The sequence below is a fragment of the Thunnus thynnus genome, chromosome 16 (assembly GCF_963924715.1).
Source record: "Thunnus thynnus chromosome 16, fThuThy2.1, whole genome shotgun sequence".
Lineage (NCBI taxonomy): Eukaryota > Metazoa > Chordata > Actinopteri > Scombriformes > Scombridae > Thunnus > Thunnus thynnus.
In genome coordinates this window covers 11,723,864-11,743,907 of record NC_089532.1, presented here as the reverse complement: position 1 = coordinate 11,743,907, position 20,044 = coordinate 11,723,864, and the positions used below count along the sequence as shown (strand labels likewise).

The 20,044-nt window shown below is 40.2% G+C and overlaps 2 protein-coding genes across 6 annotated transcripts; one reads left to right on the top strand and one right to left on the bottom strand.

The window, feature by feature from the left end:
* The first annotated feature begins 366 nt into the window (after positions 1 to 366).
* Positions 367 to 14,938, top strand: acvr1l (activin A receptor, type 1 like). Of its 4 annotated transcripts, XM_067615330.1 has the most exons (10): positions 4,857 to 5,011; positions 5,748 to 5,831; positions 8,307 to 8,561; positions 8,722 to 8,933; positions 9,495 to 9,594; positions 11,162 to 11,308; positions 11,663 to 11,938; positions 12,680 to 12,877; positions 13,004 to 13,134; positions 13,406 to 14,938. In XM_067615330.1, the coding sequence occupies exons 2-10, from the start codon at positions 5,759 to 5,761 to the stop codon at positions 13,535 to 13,537; spliced, it is 1,524 nt and encodes a 507-aa protein (XP_067471431.1). In that variant the 5' UTR covers positions 4,857 to 5,011; positions 5,748 to 5,758; the 3' UTR covers positions 13,538 to 14,938. The 4 variants fall into 4 exon arrangements, with proteins under 4 accessions (XP_067471432.1, XP_067471430.1, XP_067471431.1 ...); XM_067615331.1 differs by lacking the exons at positions 4,857 to 5,011; positions 5,748 to 5,831; positions 8,307 to 8,561 and adding exons at positions 367 to 480; positions 957 to 993; positions 2,165 to 2,419 and having other exon boundaries at positions 12,680 to 13,134; XM_067615329.1 differs by lacking the exon at positions 4,857 to 5,011 and adding an exon at positions 2,285 to 2,419 and having other exon boundaries at positions 12,680 to 13,134.
* Positions 14,773 to 20,008, bottom strand: d2hgdh (D-2-hydroxyglutarate dehydrogenase). Of its 2 annotated transcripts, none has more exons than XM_067615332.1 (10): positions 19,838 to 20,008; positions 18,125 to 18,478; positions 17,986 to 18,043; positions 17,751 to 17,890; positions 17,475 to 17,668; positions 17,210 to 17,378; positions 16,938 to 17,081; positions 16,691 to 16,833; positions 16,206 to 16,371; positions 14,773 to 16,005 (listed from the first exon to the last, which is right to left on the bottom strand). In XM_067615332.1, the coding sequence occupies exons 2-10, from the start codon at positions 18,447 to 18,449 to the stop codon at positions 15,743 to 15,745; spliced, it is 1,602 nt and encodes a 533-aa protein (XP_067471433.1). In that variant the 5' UTR covers positions 18,450 to 18,478; positions 19,838 to 20,008; the 3' UTR covers positions 14,773 to 15,742. The 2 variants fall into 2 exon arrangements, with proteins under 2 accessions (XP_067471433.1, XP_067471435.1); XM_067615334.1 differs by having other exon boundaries at positions 18,125 to 18,451.
* Between the last annotated feature and the right edge of the window lie 36 nt (positions 20,009 to 20,044).

Here is a 20,044-nt window from a genome sequence, read left to right as displayed (position 1 = left end):
CTATTACCTAATGGTTATTTTCAAATCCCTTAGGTAGTAATACTATAATTTAAAATAATGTAAGTATGTATATATTGACATAGGTAAGTCCTGTATATCTACAGTAGATATACAGTAGATACTAGTAGTTGTTGTTGTTGTTGTAGTAGTAGTAGTGAGTGCAGTACTTTAGTAAATGTAGCCTTCTTTGCTTCAGCTTATCTCAGTTAAAAAGGCTTTTAACTGATGTAGTATTCATTTGTATTCCCACTTAATATTAAAACTAATATCACAGGTGTTATGGTAATTTTCGTCATTAACCTGTTGGAGGACTCCTCTGCCCCACAATGCATCTCCACAATAATATTTTGGTGACGTCATGTGTAGCGTGAACAGCCAGTGAGTGGGCTGGGCTGCGGTGCTCTCTGCCTCTCCCATCACAAAATCACCCCAATAACATAATTTAAACTTGACTTAGAAGCTGTGCCCCGTGTGTGCCAAGTAGGTGGATGTTTTTGCCAGGCTGCCGCTTTGTGCTCTGATACTGCAGCTAGCTTAGCTTAGCTCGCAGCAGCATCGTGCAGCCGTCTGTCTGACTGGCGCCTCCGAGGCACCTGTGGACGGCCAATAAACCCGCTTGTTAATGGCCTTTCAACTTTAAACCAGAAGATTATATTGAGTGAATATAAAGTCTTTTTCTTTTTAACTACTAATACAAGTGATCCCATGTGGTTGTCTTAGAAATGGTTGCAGTTAAAGCAATAATTAGTAATGTGCATGAAATAAACCTTTGACAAAGACAAATTGAGGACTCTCTGGTTCTGCCATTAGAAGTTGTTGCTTCCTTTCTGTCTGAGGCATTGGCAGGGATCATCAGTAAACACAGAGGAGAGTAAATGTAATTATTCTCTTTACAAGAGTGTACTCATTTGAACTCTCTCTCTGTCTCCTCTTCTCTTATTCTCTCCTTCCTTCAGTGCACTGAAACATGGCTACAGGCCCCGCAGACATCAGGTACTGTGCTCAGTTGTCTTCTTGCCCCCCCCCCCCATAGACCCATATATGTCTTTCTTTTGGGGGGGGGGGTGGCAGGTCAACAGTATATGCCACATAGAAGTTGTATACATCATCTGAAATCTGGGAACCTGAAGATGCAGTTCAGCACCACTTGGCCACCAGGATGCCTCAGAAAAACAGCAGTAGCTTCACAGACTGTATATGTATCATGATCACAAATGAGACAAACAGAAAATGAGTCAGCTTGATTGGTTTCATTAGAGACAATTATGTGTTTCCTGCAGCTCTCATTATCTTCATTGTAAAGTCCCTTTGAGGAAACGTCGTGATTTTGGGCTATACAAATAAAGATAAATAAAACCGACTTGACGTCATCCTCTGCATCTGGAGCCTGTTCCAAGTGGCAGGTTTATTGGGTTCTTTGTTTAATTGTATAACTTTGCTGAATAAAATGTGAAACCAGGGTAAGTTGACAGGAATAATGCCTGGGCCTTTTTGTTTGGCTGATTTAAATCACTGAAATGTGACTCAAAAAAGCACAATTTGTGTGCCATCAGTTGCATCAGAAAACGTAGCTAGATCAAGACAACTCACCTGCAGCACACCGTTATGGTTTTTCAATAGACACTGTATGTCATTTTTAAAGTCTTTGTATTCCAGATGTATTGCACTGACTAGAAAAGTCCTATTCTGTAGTATCATCTTGCTGTGGACAGATATTTGTTCCATGTTGACAGTGAAGGAAAAACTGATGTTTCTCGTTTAGTGATAATTAAATTAAATTCTTCTCCACTGCACACAACAGCTAGAAGAAAAATGGGCTTTAGCAATGACTGTTGTTTGAATCAGAAACTTGGTGCATTTGTTATGTGATCTTGTCACAGTTTGTGGATACTATAGACTTAATTTTGGGCACAGTGAGAGTCTCACCTCCCTGGTGACAACTGCTAGAGGATGATCAGTCCACCCACTTCTGTGTGTGTTTGCCTTTTAGTGTGAGTGCACAGTTACTTTGTGTTTCACTTTGTGTGTGAGTGAGAAACTTGGTGAGACAGAAGTCTTACTGTCTCTGGTTTGCTGCCTTAAATAAATCCACATTGTGTATCTGTTTTTATGCACTGCAGAACAGCAGGAGAATATAATGAACCTCCTTTCATCTCTTCCACAGATGGACAGTTGGTGTGTCTGTGTGATAGCCCCAAATGCCTCCAGCACACCCAGTGCCACAGCAACCGGTACTTCTCCTCTGTCAAAGGGGGCAGCAGCGGGGTGATGTTTGAGCGTGGCTGCCTGCAAGGGTCGGAGAAAATCCGTTTGCATTGCTCCACAGCTCCGTCCTTCCACCAGGCCATTTTCTGCTGCGCCCAGGACATGTGTAACAGCAACACCACCAGGAGCTATCTGATGTCTCTGCTGCCATCAGGTACATATAACCTGCTGCCAGCTCCAGGCCATGGCAGAGACTAGCAGTATAGATGTCATCTCCAAACATGGAGGCTGTGTCTTGTTTCAAATAGCTGAGGGATGCTTGCTTATACCAAACTGTGGTGTTCAATGGCAACAAATAAATACAATGCACAAATGTGTTTTTATGAAGTCCCTTCAGTACCTTCTGGAGCTGGAACTATCTCATATTACATGTACAGTACCAGTACACTTCTCAAGGTGTGTCCAAACCTTTGACTTGTACTGTATGTAACATAAAAATAGAGCAGATTACTTACAAATATGTCTGAAAAAAGAAACTATTACTAGTTAATGAAAGTGTGGTCATATTGAGAAAGTTTAAAAGAAAATCATGGAGAGGGATTGTTGAAGATGATGATATTTTTTCAAATTTCAATCTATAACCTCCCACCTCACTAAAAGTTCCTATTATTCGGAATTAGATTAATGAATGAACATGAAGAAAAGACTGAACAGATTGATTTTGTCCATACAATCTCTGGTGTTCAGGCCACAAACACATTGCAAATTGCCTCTAATATTCCGATCTGTGGTGTTCCCGGCCAGATCCAAACACTTCTGCTCCTCAGCATCAGATAATACGGTTGTATTACATCTGAAACACATCTAAAACTGTATTTCAGTTTCAGATGTGCATGGTTAGTCAGGAGATGGAGGGTCATATTGGTTTTTGTGCACCTTTTAAGAACTCTTTTTTTTTGAGGGGGGGTATCTGATCCTCAGTGTGCATGGATGAAGGAACAAGGAAGCACAGTTGCACTTTTTAAATCAAGAAATCATATAGTAGTCGAAATGAAATGAGAAATGAAATGTGTACTTTTCAAAGATTTCCAGTGAGAGTATACAGGAAATTGTGAGCCACCCAAATCTTGATGCATCTTGTCTCAATAAATATATAACATTTGCTGTTTGAAATGTTTCATTTCACAAAAGTACATTCATTTTACATGATGTAAGTGAAAGTAGTCTTTGTTTCTGTGTTTCTTCTTTTGCACTTCACACTGGCTAGAATGTCTCTTGGCAGTGGAAACATGCCACAAAGAAATTGAACATATCTAATTTTACTTATTCACTACTAAATATTGCTAACTAATAAGACAGTGTCATACATAACATTTGGTTTGGGTTAGTTGTCTGTTCTTGAGAGGTGCAGAAGTATTTATGTGTCACAGTAAAAAATGTAACTCGTAGTCTGTCACTCAGAATAAATAAGCAGAATCGTTTTGTATCATCAAAAGTATATATTTTTTTTAATTTTAGTAAGACAAAACATAAGAGTGTAGATTATTGGTTTAAGTTAGTACACTATTAAATAGTCAGCAGGCCAATTATGTCTAAAAACTACTGATAATACAAACTAAGTTTTATTATATTATCAATCATAATAAGTAGTTATTACAGGATTGAGGAGACTAAATATTTATTGACATTTTCCATCAGGATTTGTCCTTGGAGGCTGTAATAATCACTGTCTGTGGAGCTGTTGATGTACCATTTGATTACTAACTGAATGTTCACCCACACAAACTGAACTGTTACACAATTGTAAGATTTTTCAGAGTTATAATTACAGGATATTGACACATACATGACTTCTCCCCTGAAGCTGTCACAGTTATCTGAGTCATACAGTCTGTATTTGGAGGAGATGCTCTCATACACCACCCCTCTTCAAAATCTAAATTTAGGCTACATGGAGAGATTAATATGAGGTAATTTAATGGTATCTATTACCTAATGGTTATTTTCAAATCCCCAAAGTACTAATACCATAGTTTAAAATAATGTAAGTATTTACATATTTACATAGGTAAGTCCTGTATATATACGGTATACTTCTATGTAAAAGTTCTGCATTCAAATATTCACTTAGCTGAAGTATAGAAGTATTATGATGTAATGTACAGTATACAAGTATCTATATACATACTATGTGTTTAATTATTGATGCATTAAACTGTAATGCAAGTATTTGAATGTTGCATGTAGTATTAGTGTATATTTTGGTAATTTACACAGTATATTTTATCATCTTATTTAAAATTTGACCAACGAAGGTATCAGATAAATATAATGAAATAAAAATAAATATATATACCTTAAAATGTAATTACTCTTTGTGACAGTACCTAAAAACTGCACTAAGTGATACTAATAGTAGTAGTAGTAGTAGTAGTAATAGTAGTAGCAGTAGTAGTAGTAGTAGTAGTGAGTACAGTACCTGAGTAAATGTAGCCTCCTTTGCTTCTGCTTATCTCAGTTAAAAAGGTAATATTCATGTTATTCCCATTTAACATCAAAACTAAAATCACAGGTGTTATGTTTATTTTCGTCTTTAACCTGTTGGAGGACTCCTCTGCCCCACAATGCATCTCGACGATAATATTTTGGTGACGTCATGTGTAGCTTGAACAGCCAGTGGGTGGGCTGGGCTGCGGTGCTTTCGGCTTCTCCCATCGCAAATCACCCTAATAATATAATTTAAACTTGACATACGGACATATAAACATCACAGAATGACTTAGAAGCTGTGCTCCGTGTGTGCCAGGTAGGTGGATGTTTGCTTTGTATGTTTTTTTGTCCGGCTGCCAGGCTGCCGCTTTGTGCTCTGATACTGCAGCTAGCTTAGCTTAGCTCGCAGCAGCATCGGGCAGCCGTCTGTCTGACTGGCGCCTCCGAGGCGCCTGTGGACGGCCAATAAACCCGCTTGTTAATGGCCTGTTGGCTACAGCAAACAATCAGGACCCCAGTCTGTGGTGTTTACCAAGGAGGAGTTACTGATAGCTTTGTTCTTTTAAAGACTTAACGCAAAAAACAGCGGCTATGACATTGAAATTTAAGGTGTGAAGTTAGCTTCACGTCAGTTGTTGTAAATGCTACATTAACTGTTAGCCTGCAGAGCAACAACAAATATTCCCATTGAAGTCATCAGTAATAATTAGCTCCTTTATTAACAAGTCAACTTTAAACCATATGATAATATTGGGTGAATATAAAGTCATTTTCTTTTTAACTACTAATACAAGTGATCCCATGTGGTTGTTTTAGAAATGGTTGCAGTTAAAGCAATAATTAGTAATGTGTATGAAATAAACCTTTGACAAAGATAAATTGAGGACTCTTTAGTTCCGCCATTATAAGTTGTTGCTTCCTTTCTGTCTGAGGCATTGGCAGGGATCATCAGTAAACACAGAGGGGGGTAAATGTAATTATCCTCTTTGCAAGAGTGTACTCATTTGAACTCTCTCTCTGTCTCCTCTTCTCTTATTCTCTCCTTCCTTCAGTGCACTGAAACATGGGTTGTTGCAGTGTCCACATCCTTCTGCTGCTCTTGCTACAGGCCCTGCAGACATCGGCTGAGGGCTCAGGTACTGTGCTCAGTTGTCTTTCTGCTCTCCCGCTCCCCCCTCCCTACCATAGACCCATTCTGTCTTTTTGTGGGGTGGGGGCATTTTTAGGGAGAGATAGCATGTCAACAGTATATGCCACAAAGAAGTTGTATATATCATCTGAAAGCTGGGTACCTGAAGATGCAGTTCAGCGCTGTGTGTCAAGTTTTTCTAGTCATAACCCTGTAATATACACTGTGTTTTGATTAGGCGCCAATACAAATTTTGAAAGTTTAGAGTGTATAAGGGCTTAGAACATTATGATGGAAGTATATGATGGCTATTACCATGCTCAGTTATGTCTCAAGTTGTTGCAGCAATCTTTTGTTACACAGATTTGGTGCAAAATTCAACTTTAATTTTTGACCACTCAGTGTCAAAAACCCTGCCAAAATACCACATTAAGACAATAAGACCTTGAGGAATACCATAGAAAAATTCATTCTGCGATTTGGTATCAAGAACTTTTGACATTTTGAAGAAGAATAGCATTTTCCTGTGATTGGATGGCGAGTACTTCTTGCTCACAAACCTCCTTATTGTCAATAAACCTAGGAAAGCCATATGTCCCCTGAATGACCTAGGCCTGTAGTTTATGATTGTAAAGTTTCATGAGGCTGTGAGGTCACAATAGGTCATTTTATACGGTGAGGTCAAGTTTCAAAAAATGGTCTCACAACAATGAAATGGCTACCATGGGGACTAACATCATTACACATGACGACAGTTGGGCTCATTCAATCCACAAGAGTCTCAACTTTCCAGTCATACCAAATTTATGCAATTCCAAAACTGTTTAGGGACCCCAGTGTGCGGAAATATTCAAATACACAATATTTTTAGAATAGGCGAAAATAACACATTTATACTGCATGCAAAAAACTGCATGGTTCGCCAAAATTAAGCCTAACTTTGGAGCGTTATTTAGCTCCCTTCCTGACAAGCTAGCATGACATGGTTGGTACCAGTGGATGCCTCAGATCGTTTAATTTCATATGATACCAGAATATATGATATTCACTTTAACTGAGCCTGCTTAAACCTCTGAAAGACAGTAATGTCAGCTGAGGACACCGGCGTCCTTGTGGAGTTGAAGAGGTTAAAAACAATGTGCAGACTGAAAGCCTCTCATCTGTTGTCTGTTCATGATGTGCAGTCACACTAAAAGATCATGAGTTATTATCACACTGGCAGCTGCTCATTTCTAGTGAGGAGCAATCACCCATGTCCATGACAGCAGAGAGTCACACATTGTTGTACCACTCAGAGTGATGATTTGAAGCTGGGCTAAGGTTTAAGGCACATTCAGACAGTGACATTTGTTACCATCTAGGTGGTACTGTGGACACAGGTGCCACAACTGCCATGCAGTTCACCACTTTGCAATGTCACACTATGTAGCTGTGGATGTGGAGTGTCTGAAAAACACAACAGCGCCTTTAAAAAATATTATTTTTTATTGGTTTTAATAATTTCTTGGCATCTTTTGCTTTTGCTGGACAGTTGATTGTTGGGACAGACATGAAGTATGATAAGCACTCGGCCACCAGGATGTCCCAAAAACAACAAAATTGTACCCAAAGCAAAACAGCAGTAGCTTCACAGACTGTATATGTGTCATGATCACAAATGAGACAAACAGAAAATGAGTCAGCTTGATTGGTTTCATTAGAGACAATTATGTGTTTCCTGCAGCTCTCATTATCTTCATTGTAAAGTCCCTTTGAGGAAACGTCGTGATTTTGGGCTATACAAATAAAGATAAATAAAACCGACTTGACGTCATCCTCTGCATCTGGAGCCTGTTCCAAGTGGCAGGTTTATTGGGTTCTTTGTTTAATTGTATAACTTTGCTGAATAAAATCTGAAACCAGGGTAAGTTGACAGGAATAATGGCCCGGGCCATTTTGTTTGGCTGATTTAAATCACTGAAAAGTGACTCAGAAAAGCACAATTTGTGTGCCATCAGTATTTGCAATGGGATCTGCAATATGGATGAGTAAAAACGTAGCTAGATCAAAACAACTCACCTGCAGCACACCGTTGTGGTTTTTCAATAGACACTGGATGTCCTTGTAATCCAGATGTATTGCACTGACTAGAAAAATCCTGTAGTAACATCTTGCTTTAGACGAATATTTGTTCCATGTTGACAGTGAAGGAAAAACTGATGTCTCTGGTTTAGTGATATTTAATTAAATTCTAGAAGAAAAATGTGCTTTAACAATGACTATTGTTTGAATCAGAAACTCAGTGCATTTGTTATTTGATCTTGTCACAGTTTGTGGATACTATAGACTTAATTTTGGGCACAGTGAGAGTCTCACCTCCCTGGTGACAACTGCTAGAGGATGATCAGTCCACCCGCTTAAATAAATCCACATTGTGTATCTGTTTTTATGCCCTGCAGAACAGCAGGAGAGTATAATGAACCTCCTTTCATCTCTTCCACAGATGGACAGTTGGTGTGTCTGTGTGATAGCCCCAAATGCCTCCAGGACACCCAGTGCCAGGGCACCCGGTGCTTCTCCTCCGTCAAAGTGGGCAGCAGCGGGGTGATGTTTGAGCGTGGCTGCCTGCAAGGGTCGGAGAAAATCCGTTTGCATTGCTCCACAGCTCCGTCCTTCCACCAGGCCATTTTCTGCTGCGCCCAGGACATGTGTAACAGCAACACCAGCAGGAGCTATCTGATGTCTCTGCTGCCATCGGGTACATATAACTTAGTAACCAACAAAAAAAAACCTAACTTCAGCAAAGAAGTGAATCATCAAGCAAAATGTTCTGTATCAGTCCATGAAATATTTTGGCACTATCCTACTTTTCCTGTTTCTCCAATCTGAATCTATTTCTTGTCTACTCTTGCCCACAGCCCCAGAAGAAGAGCCAGTCCGGTATCGTGTAGAGATGCTGGCTCTCTTTGTACTTGGTCCTGTGGTGGTTCTGGCTGTGCTGTCTGTAGTGTCCGTACTGGCCTGCAGGAGGCTCCACCACGGCCGTCTGCAGAGGCTGCAGGAGTTTGACACTGAACAGGGAGCCATAGACGGCCTCATCACCTCCAATGTGGGAGACAGCACTTTAGCAGTAAGAACAACAGACGTTCCTGTTGAAACCCCTCCAAGAAATAATTAAGAAATGTGGTTATTTCAGTTTTGCCAGCTGTTTACCAGCATCATCCTCCAGCTAATAGTCAAGTTTGTTAGAGTATCTGCAAGTCCCGATAGAAGTCCTGATTATTTAATTAATCAAAATTCACGGCTTTCATTGGTGCTGATTACAGTCAAATATTGTTTTTTATACTTTTAAATTTAATTTTGTAAAGTTTTTTTTTTTATGAAAGCTGTGATTTTTTTTTGGTGCGCTGTTCCTTTATGGGGAAATTAAACAATTCATGCAGACAAGAGCTGTGTTTATTGTTTTTTAATTAGTTTTTAGGTGATTAAAATCTTTGGCATTTAGCTCTCAAATTTAATTGGTGGAACCTGCAGACAACCGGATTTTCAACCCAAGATTTTAGTGTTTAGGTCACAACCATTTTCACTATTATTTCCAGCTGTTATTACCTTAATTGGGCACCTAATTTTTGTAGTGTAGGGAAAAAAATGTGGCACACACAACTAAACTGATATCTTTCTCTATACTCAGGACCTGCTGGATCACTCGTGTACTTCAGGCAGTGGCTCAGGTCTTCCCTTCCTGGTCCAGAGAACTGTGGCCAGGCAGATCAGTCTGATGGAGTGCGTAGGTAAGTACAACAAACCACAGTGAACATGTCATCTGCAGACAAACTTATTTATTTACATTTACATTTTGCAGACACTATTATCCAAAGCAACTTACAAGTGAGGCATGACAGTCAAGCGTTAGAGGACAGTGACTCAAAAGAGCCGTGGTACAAATTCTTAAGTAGCTGACCAGGTACAAGTGCAGTGAGACGGAGTGCTAGACAGAAGCTTTTTAAAACTTAAATTAAAGTAAGAAATGACTGGAAGTAGCATAAGAAACAGCATAAACCATAAGAAAGTAGTGCAACAATCAAGAAAGTGCTAAAAAGTTAAAGGGGCTAAAGCGTTGAGGTGTTAACGGACAAGCTGAGTTTTCAGGCGTGTCTTGAATACACAGACGGAGTCGCTACACTGTGCGGAGCTCATTCCACCATCGCAGAACCACAAACAAAAATAGTCTGGATCTTGATTTCCTATTTATCAGTTGACTGATTTAATTAAAGCTCTACCGAGGAAATTCATGTCACAAGCAGAAAAACATTCTAGAGATAATGACAGTTTTTTTTCTTCTCATTATTGATAAATCTGTCAATTATTTTCTGGTTTAATTGTTCGTATAAAATGTCAGAAACTAGTGAATAATGTCCTAGAGCTTAAGGTTACGTCTTCTGATGTCTCGTTTTGTCTGTCCAACAGTTTAAAAGTCAGTGGTGTTATATTTACTATCCCCTGAGTCAAAGAAAAAGAGGAAACCCTCGCATTAAAAGCAAAACAAATGTATAAGTAACCTGGAGCACAGAGCACAGCATGTTATTTCTGTAGTTTCGTACTAGTCAGGAGAAAGAAACGCCTATTCAGCCGTTTATCTGCTGAACATCAGCACTCAGTCTGTGTCAGTCAGTCTTGTGTCATTCACACCAGACGCAGACTGAAGTCCTTCATGCTCAGTTTCAATTTACTGTTCGTATCGGTTCTTTTGAGTGACTGTACATATCTACTACATATCTATCCTAGGATGTAACTCGCATAAAGATACAAATCAGACAGAAATGTTAAATAGATGATGACAGGATCACAATAATAACAGTTCACGTCATCTTTTGCTTAACTGTCAAAACACGTGTTATCACTTCCTCTCTCTTTCCATTTTTGTGCGTCGTTGACCGTGTTGTTCAATATTACGACACTTGTGTGAGGTTGATGATGTAAGATTTAGTCATTTTCATGGTAAGTCTGACAAATTTCAATTTAAGTGTTCAAATAAAAGTATGTAGGTCACATGCCTTGGGATCCTGTTTTGTACCACAGTACCATACAGCACAGTTTGTACCAGTTTGGAATTGGAAAAATGTGGCTTTGTGGAGCGTCGCGCTGTTGATGTTGAAACATCAGATCTGTGTCTGTGAAAAATCAGACTTCAGAGCTCTTCAGATGCATTATGAATATAGCCAAAAGTAGAATGAAATCATCTGAAAAGTCCTTCTTAATTAAAAAAAAAAAAATGTAAAACTCAAAATTCTGTATATTTATTCTGACTTCCTGTACATCTATCTCTCAACCTCTCCTTTTCTCATCCCTCTTTTCAAGGCAAGGGAAGGTATGGAGAGGTGTGGCGAGGCCAGTGGCAGGGGGAGAACGTGGCTGTTAAAATCTTCTCCTCGAGAGATGAAAAGTCCTGGTTCAGAGAGACTGAGATCTACAATACAGTGCTGCTAAGACATGAAAACATACTGGGTGAGTCTGTTGCAGACAAAAACGACAGGTTTTCAGACCAATTAGTGCAAATTGGGAAAAGGTTGATTTAGAAAAAAACACCTTTCTTGTATTTTGCTTGAATTTCAAGAAATAAAAGCTCTTTTGAAAGCTAAATGCATCTGGTAGGTGTGTTTTACATCTTGCTTGTTTTATTTAACCTTTCTTGTAACCTGCTGCCTACCTACTGATTTAAAAACAGTTAAACTGAGAGGGTTGAAGTAAATAATGCAGTAACACCTCTGCATCATAATATAATGCAATCCAGCAAAGTAGCCCGGTAATAAATGTCTTTTTAATAAATGAAAACATTTCTCTCTCTCTCTCTCCTCTCAGGCTTCATGGCGTCTGACATGACTTCTCGAAACTCCAGCACCCAGCTGTGGCTCATCACTCATTACCATGAAAACGGCTCGCTTTACGACTACCTGCAGCGAGTTGCCGTGGAGACGTCGGAGGGCTTGGCCATGGCGGCGTCGATAGCGTGCGGCCTGGTGCACCTGCACACAGAGATCTTTGGCACAGAGGGGAAACCGGCCATCGCGCACCGGGACCTGAAGAGTAAAAACATCCTCGTCACCAAGGAGCTGCGTTGCTGCATCGCAGACCTGGGTCAGTCATTTAATGACTACTTTGTCTTTATCCACTATTTATATGTTAGTGTTCTCTATACTGCATCATAGGTCCAGTGTCCAACATTTCATGCATTGGTATCTGCTACATTTTTCAGGAGCATTAACATGAACAATAACAGCACTGCTTGACCTCAAATTGACCTTAAGGATAATATATCTACATATTTTCTTTTCAGAAAGTTTATTTTTAGGGTATGACTGATCAGTAATAAACAAGATAGATTAGATAGTAGCTTTTTCAGGAATATTGTGGAGTCCACATTGTAAACATCTTGTTTAAATCTTAATGTTTCTCATTCAAATACGTTGTTTATATCCTTAAAGAGGACATAACATGTCTTTTGTGATTTTATGTAATTTATATACTGTTATAACGTCTGTTAAACTTGGTCAAAGTTTTAAAACTTGAGGCCAGTATAAGATAAGTAAGGAGTTTTTTGAACTGTAAATCATGCAAACATATACCAGTGGAGCCCCACGATATAAATATAGTCCTGGAAATGTGCAGGTTATATCCTCTCTAAGGCCTTTCAAATATGTTTCCTACTTTTTAATGTTTGGAAACCTGAATTGTTTTCATCAGGTTGTGATCTTCTCTAATTTTAATGGTCCTTTGCACTCTGTCTGTCTTTTACCTGGTTTGTATTCATGTGTGTCCACTTAAGGACAGGTCTTTTTGATATCCTACTTAAATGATGTATATTTTTGTATGTTACAGGACTGGCTGTGACTCACTCCCAGGCAGACAACCTGCTGGACGTGGGCAACAACCCGAAAGTGGGCACCAAGCGTTACATGGCACCTGAGGTGCTGGACGAGACCATTCAGACAGACTGCTTTGACGCCTATAAGAGAGTGGACATCTGGGCCTTTGGGCTGGTGCTGTGGGAGATAGCAAGACGCACGTACAGCAACGGTGAGTGTCTTGTCTGCAGTGCACTTTTAGCACTCAGCAGGACGTTGCCAGGACACAAGGACATCCTCTTGGACCAGTTACGTTGCTTGTATCGGTTCCGCTCATTTCTGCCGTCTCAATTTCCAGGTATCGTCGAGGAGTACAAGCCTCCGTTCTATGATCAGGTGCCAAATGACCCCAGCTTTGAGGACATGAAGAAGGTGGTGTGTGTGGAGCAGCAGAGGCCTTTCATTCCCAATCGCTGGTTCTCTGATCCAGTGAGTAACATTCATATTAATACTTAATTTACCCTCGTTAAAGAAACGATGGCTCATGTCAAAATGTACTGTCAGTACAGTGACCAATAACGTCCACCACGGCGATTAACGGCCAAACATTTTGGCAGCTGTGTGATGTAGTTTAATGGCACGCCTGAAAGCTCTTGCAGTCACATTGATCGTGGAGCTTCTTCTCACCGTGGGTGTATTCGCTGCATGGCTCTCCTGTTATTTGCCATCCTCTTAACCATCTTGTTTCTTTCTCTCTCAGACTCTATCTGCTCTGGTGAAACTGATGAAGGAGTGCTGGTACCAGAACCCCTCTGCCAGGCTAACAGCACTGCGTATCAAGAAGACCCTGGACAAGATTCACAGCTCTCTGGAGAAGGGCAAGGAGTCGTGAGAGGGAGAGGAGCTTCAGAGGCAGCCGCCCGATGTCAGGGCTTGGCACAGAGAAGAGCCCCCCGTGTTTGTTAAAAGAGAAAGGACGATAACGGGGACTGACAGCCAGAGGAAAGAGTTGTTCAAGTGTCATCCAGCCTCATTTTTCTCTCGCTCTCTCACACACTTTCTCTTCCTTTCTCTGTGGTTGCCTTCCACTGACATCCTTCTCTCTGACTTGAAGCCCACACAGACCTGTCGTCTCTGAACAAGCCAGCCTTCGCTACGGGACATAAATCAGTTGCCAATGTGTTCGCACTGACCTGAACTGTGGACTGTTACTGAGTGTGAAGAACATGGATGGCATATTGTAGTATCCCATCCCAATGCTTTAATGCCCATTTAAGACTGCTCTGGGTTCGGCCTTCTTAAACACACACGCATACACACTTTACAATTCAATTTCTGATCCCCTGCCAGTGTTATTTGGCGTGTGGTCGCGGCATTCTGCTCAGAGACAATCAGAAAGAGTTTCACTCATTTAGCTTTATTAGAACATGCCAACTGTCGCCACAAACACTACAAACACACAAATATGTTCACTGACAAAGGAAAAGAGCCAATAGAATCAAAAAAATGTTTTTAAAACTTTTTAAAATAGTATGATATTTATGTATTAAAACTCCACTGCTACCACACTACTGAGGGTATGTAAGGCTGATGTACGAAGGCGCGTGAAACTTGACTGTATACATATATAGGCATTTACTCTACTGGACATTCTGTACCCATATCGTCATTATCGGAGCTAGTAGGAAATGATTTGTTGAGAAATAGCGGAAAAAGTAGGAAAACTGTTCCAGCTGAGCTTGAGTTTGTTTGTATGGAAAAACAGGATAAAACACTACAGATAACATGTTTATTCTGGTGGTTCCTGGAGTAGACACATATTAAGTACCTGCCAATAGGAATTAGTCTGTATCTTATAATAAGAATATGAAATGAACTGATCCTCTCTGCCTGGCATACTTTATAAACTCACTGTGGCTGGTTTAAAAAAAAAAAAAAAAAGTCCTCTGTGCAATGGAGAGAGGAGTAAAGGAAGACGTGTTTATAGTAGAGCTGACCTTTTTTTTTTTTTAAGATAATGGAGGTGAAGTCTTTTTCTGTAGCGAGCCGGGCCTCCATTTACTCCTCTCGTCTCCCATCATGCCGCACTGTATGAGCAGCTGGAATAATGAAAAACAAAAAACACTCCCCATCTTCATTTGGTTTTATTCAAGATTCATTTTAAACTGATGAAGTTGCCTAGGTGTACGGTTACAGATGTTCACAAATGCTGGTTTTGTTTTGAAGAAAAAAAAATGTTGCTTTGTCTTTTTTTTATATGTAATAAAACATTTACTGCACTCTTGCCTAATTATCAGCTGACTTGCGTTATGATTTAAGAAAATACATATTTCTACAAATAGAAATTTTACATTCCAGTTGCGACCCTTGAAGTAGGGTCAACACTGTTTGTATTCCAGTGCTGGACGTTAATACACAGGCTGCAATTTAAATGCAGAACATGTGGACTTAGACAGAAACAGCTGTCGACCAGACAGACTGTAGCCACAAGTGTTTACACATATTTAAGATGTTCAAGCCCTGAGGATTCTGTCACTTTCTTATTCGCTGCCTGCCTCCTAGTGGCCGCTAGTAGGCACAACACTGTTTACAGATCAGGATCATTCACCGGCTTCCTCTCAACAATACTGAAGAACACGGAGTGTACTTACTATACAAAGTTAGTTGTATATTCTATGGAACAAGGACTGGATCAGACTTAATTCAAGTAGCAGAGGTAGTTAATGTTTAGAAATAACTTCAATTGAAATATTCAGTCCAGAGTGCCAAAACTTCAACAACCTGTTGACTTCAATGTCATTTTGAAATTAGTTCTTTGTGCAAATGAACATGAAACTTTTTTTCCCTTTAGGGACCATATGGAGCAAACTGACATCACTTGATGTTTGTGGCTGTTTCTTGTGCAAAACTAGCAGCTCTGCAACAAATGTGTGAGAAGGGTATCACAGGAAAGGGTGTGACCTGCCATAAAACTACTTATCAATCAAGTTGTAGCTCAAAAAAAGCCCCTGCATTAGCTCTACATAAATCACCTTTTACATCCAAACTGGAAAACTAAATGTGTCTAAACAAAGACAGAACTTCCCGTCACTGAGGGTCATTTCAGGTTGTCTGGCAAAGTCTTGTACGGGTTGAGAATTCCTTTGGGGTCCAGCATGGCCTTGATGTTTCCCATCAGAGTGACAGCCTGGCTTGGTTTACTGTAGTAGATGTAATTCCTCTTCTTCAGGCCAAGGCCGTGCTCAGCACTGATGCTTCCCTGACAGCCGGCCGTCCACTCGTAGACAAAAGGCTCTATGGCGGCCAGGAGAGCAGGGTCTTTGGCAGGAGAGGTGATGTTCAAGTGGAGGTTCCCGTCACCTACAGGAAGAGATGGAGAGATCAGGTCAGGGATGAAGGGTGAAAGTGAGGTGAAAACAATATTTAACCTGAATATTTAATGTAAGGCACTACCTATTTCAGGATATAGTACAAAGAAATCATGTCTCATGCTAGCAGGCTGCTTTTTTCCCTCCTGATATACAGACTTTTTTTCATCTCTTTCCATCTCTTGGTCTTACCTACGTGTCCGTATCCCACCACACTCTTGGCCCGGTCCCCTAGGTGCTCCCTCATATCCGTCACCAGCTGGTAGATCCGCTCCACAGGAAGTGAGATGTCATACTTGTAGGTGAAGCCATCGTGAGTCAGTGCCTCTGTGACACGTTCACGCATTGACCACAGAGCCTTGACACAGGCAGAGAGGAAACAGACAAGACAGGAAATATGGAAAGGCTGATTGTATCATCATTATTTCCACAAAACCTACCGAGTTTAAATATGATCAATTAATCATTTTAACTAATTTTTCAAGCAAAAATGCCAAAAATAGCTAGTTTCAGCTTCTAAGATGTGAATATTTGTAGCTTTTATTTGCCTAATATGAAGGTTAACTTAATATTAACATTTTTCTATATTGTCTGACATGTAAAAGTCTAAACAGTTTATCGATTACTTAAGAAAATAATCAGCAGATCAATCGATAATGAAAATAATCGAACGTTACCTTTATTTTTGAGTCCTCAGTTGCCACAGTCCCATCAGTAACCAGTGATGATGTCATCGCCTCCTCTAAGAAGTTGTGGAGCTTCTCCCCGTCATGTGTCGGGTCAGATCCAGACGTTTCTATGACGACGTAGAACGGACAGTCTGCAGAGTGGAGGGAACAGGTTAGTATGTGTATGTGTGTGTTTTTAATTGTGTCAGACACGGAGATCGCCTGTGTGTGTGTGTGTGTGTGTGTAACTGTGTACCGGAGATGGGATTGGGAAGTTTGAGGTGCGTATTCAGCAGCCTCATACATTCACTGTCCAAGAACTCGTAGGCTGACAGAATTTCTCCCAGCATGCCTCTGCACAGCTGAAATGTCTTCAGCAGCTGCTCGAAGGTCTCACAACCTAAAAACAGAGATAAGGAAGGTATGATTTAGCCGCCAACTCATAAACTCTAATCTTTAACAACTATGACACAATTTTCTAAACTGCCTGCACACAGTTTTGTGCTTGTAGATGTGAGAAATTCCTACCCAGGAAAACCACATTGACAGATTTGGGTTTCCGTGGACAAAGGACGGACACTGCAGTAATGACCCCCAGTGTGCCCTCTGATCCTATAAAGAGCTGTTTCAGGTCATATCCTGTATTATCTTTCCTCAGCGTGGCCAAGCAGTCCAGCACCCGCCCATCTGCCAACACCTGTACATTCATAAACACAAGCATTAGATCAATTATTCTATCCTTCAATATAAGACACCTTTCCTCTGCAGCCCCTCATTTATTTACTCAACTAACCACTTCCACACCCAGCACGGTCCCGTGTAAGGAGCCGTATCGCAGCAGCCGGAGTCCGCCCGCATTAGTTGCAACGTTGCCCCCAATGTGGCAACTGCCTTTTGCCCCCAGATCCAGTGGCATGATGTAGTCTCTCTCCTCCAGGTAGAGAGACAAATTCTCCAGGACACAACCGGCCTGGCACGTCAGAATACCTGCCAGATGGAGAAAAGGATCTCTCAAGATGATTCAAACTCTTCTTTTTTTTTTTTGAAGATTCAATATTTTGAGACTCACCAGAAATACTATCAAAGCTAAGGATGTTGTTCATGAGAGCAGTGGAGAGGATGATCTCATCATAAACTGGCACACTTCCTCCCACCAGCCCGGTGTTTCCTCCTTGTGTGTTCACTGCCAGGTTACGATTGTTACAATAACTACATCAGGGGAATGAGAGGAATAAGACAACTTTAAGCCTCTGATATACACCTCAGTTGTCTGTTTATCCGTCCACCAGCTGTTTGTTCTTTACCTGAGAATTTGAGAAACTTCCTCTGTTGTCTGAGGTCTCAGCAACACTTCACTGGAACCTGAAGTGAACATCAGTGAATCAGAAATATGAAATACATCGTTGTACAAGTAGAATGAGTTTATTCAGATCCAGGTTTCACCTCTCACTGACTTTAGCCAGTCCACATTACTTGACTCCAGCAGGTCTGGATCAGTGATGGTTCTGGCTTGAAGAATTTTCCTGAAGAAGTTCAAATCTTCTTCAGTTACTCTGGAGAACGGCAGCCTCTCTGGGGCTGCAGCGGGGGACTGTTTTGGACCATCTGCCCCAGCGTGCAGCTTTCGACAGCAGGCTCTAAACTGCCATGAGCTGGTGAGGAGAACCGGACTGCAGAGGTCTACATGTGAAGGTCTGGCTGTGGCAGTAGATGAGAGGGCGCTCAGAGCTGTCCTCAGTCTTAGTGTCCTGTGCAAAATCCCAGCCATGACTGCAGAGAGTTGAAAGGTAAAACAGGCTGTAGGAGATAAATGGGATGAATCATCAGTCTTGTTACATAAGACAGAAGCTGGTAAACCTCTCAGTGCAACAGATATACTTCTTCTTATTTTCCAGGTTGGATAGTTGGATCTAGTTATGTGGAACAGCTCAGGAAATGACAACAACAAAAATCTACTCGTGTCAGCTTTGTAGCTAATCTAAGCTAAGCTTTGTAGCCAATCTGTAATGAAGTAGCACAGTTCTGATGTCAGAAAGGAATGTAGCTTTTGTAATGTAAAATCCAACTTCTTGTTACTTATCAGCCAACATGGAAATATACCTGCGATAAGCTAATAGCCACTTTATGGCATAACTCTCTCTCTCTCTCTCTCTCTCACATACTGACGAATTCTGAAAAGATCTGTAAAACACATTATCAAAGAAAGTCAATGTCAATATATAATTGATACCTTATTCTATTTATCGCTGAACAATTCCAAACTCCAATTGTCAAAAAGACAATCTTAAAATGTTTTTTTTTTTTTTTTTACACAAATCTTACCTAAAATAATCATTATTTATGGTAAAAATCAAAATTAACCACCGCACACTGAGATGACTTTACTGTGACTTTATTAGGAGCCTAATAAAGCTCCTTTCACCTTATATGTTCCTGCGACCAACCAGCACCTGACTGAAAATACTGGCTGTGCATGGGGAGTTCTGTCCTTTGTAATCATTATTGATATCAATTTATTCTCTGATTATTTTTCCAATTTATCCTTTGATCCATAAAATATCAGAAAATAGCTATAATAATTCCAAAGCCCAAAGGAGAGATAATCATACGTCTAACAGTAAAAAAAACAAAACAAAATGTTAAGTTTAATATGAGTAGTTTCATATTAGGAAAACCAGCAAATATTCACATTTGAGAAGCTGAATGAAATTTTTTGCTTAAAAACTTAAAACCTTTTTTAAAAACAATTCAATGATTATCTAAATTTTTGTAGAATAATGTTATCATTATTATTATTATTTAGCTATCGATTAATTGTTTGAGGTCTAATCTGAAACAGGAATTTTACTTTTGTAACATTTCAGGATAGTTACAATAAGCATCTAGATTGTAGAATCATAAAGTCTTTTTGTTATTGCAGCAATGGAAGAAATAACACGTTTGCAAGTTGCTTCCCCGAAGACATTTACCTTTAATGCTACTAAACTGCAGACAAACTGGCTCCGCTTTTCGTATAAGAAAGCTAAAACTACGTCAGTGCTATCACCAGAATAAACAGTTAATTTCATCTTGCACCTAACGTCACTGTTACTTCAGTTAGCTCGATTAGCACAATGTTTGACAAGAATTTAGCGACCAATTTCTATAATTACTTACCATAAACGTTCACTTAACAGCCCGCATCGCTGTGTGCCTGTGTGCTAAGATGTGTCGTATCTCTGTGCGAGATGTGTCTCAAGGTTCAAGGGTAGTTAAGGGTCTTAACAGATGTCTTATTTAGTGTTTACAACTAACAAGTTAGCAAGTGCAGGAAGCAGTTGAGGGTGAAAGGTCATGGAGCTGAGCACGGACCAATCAGAATCA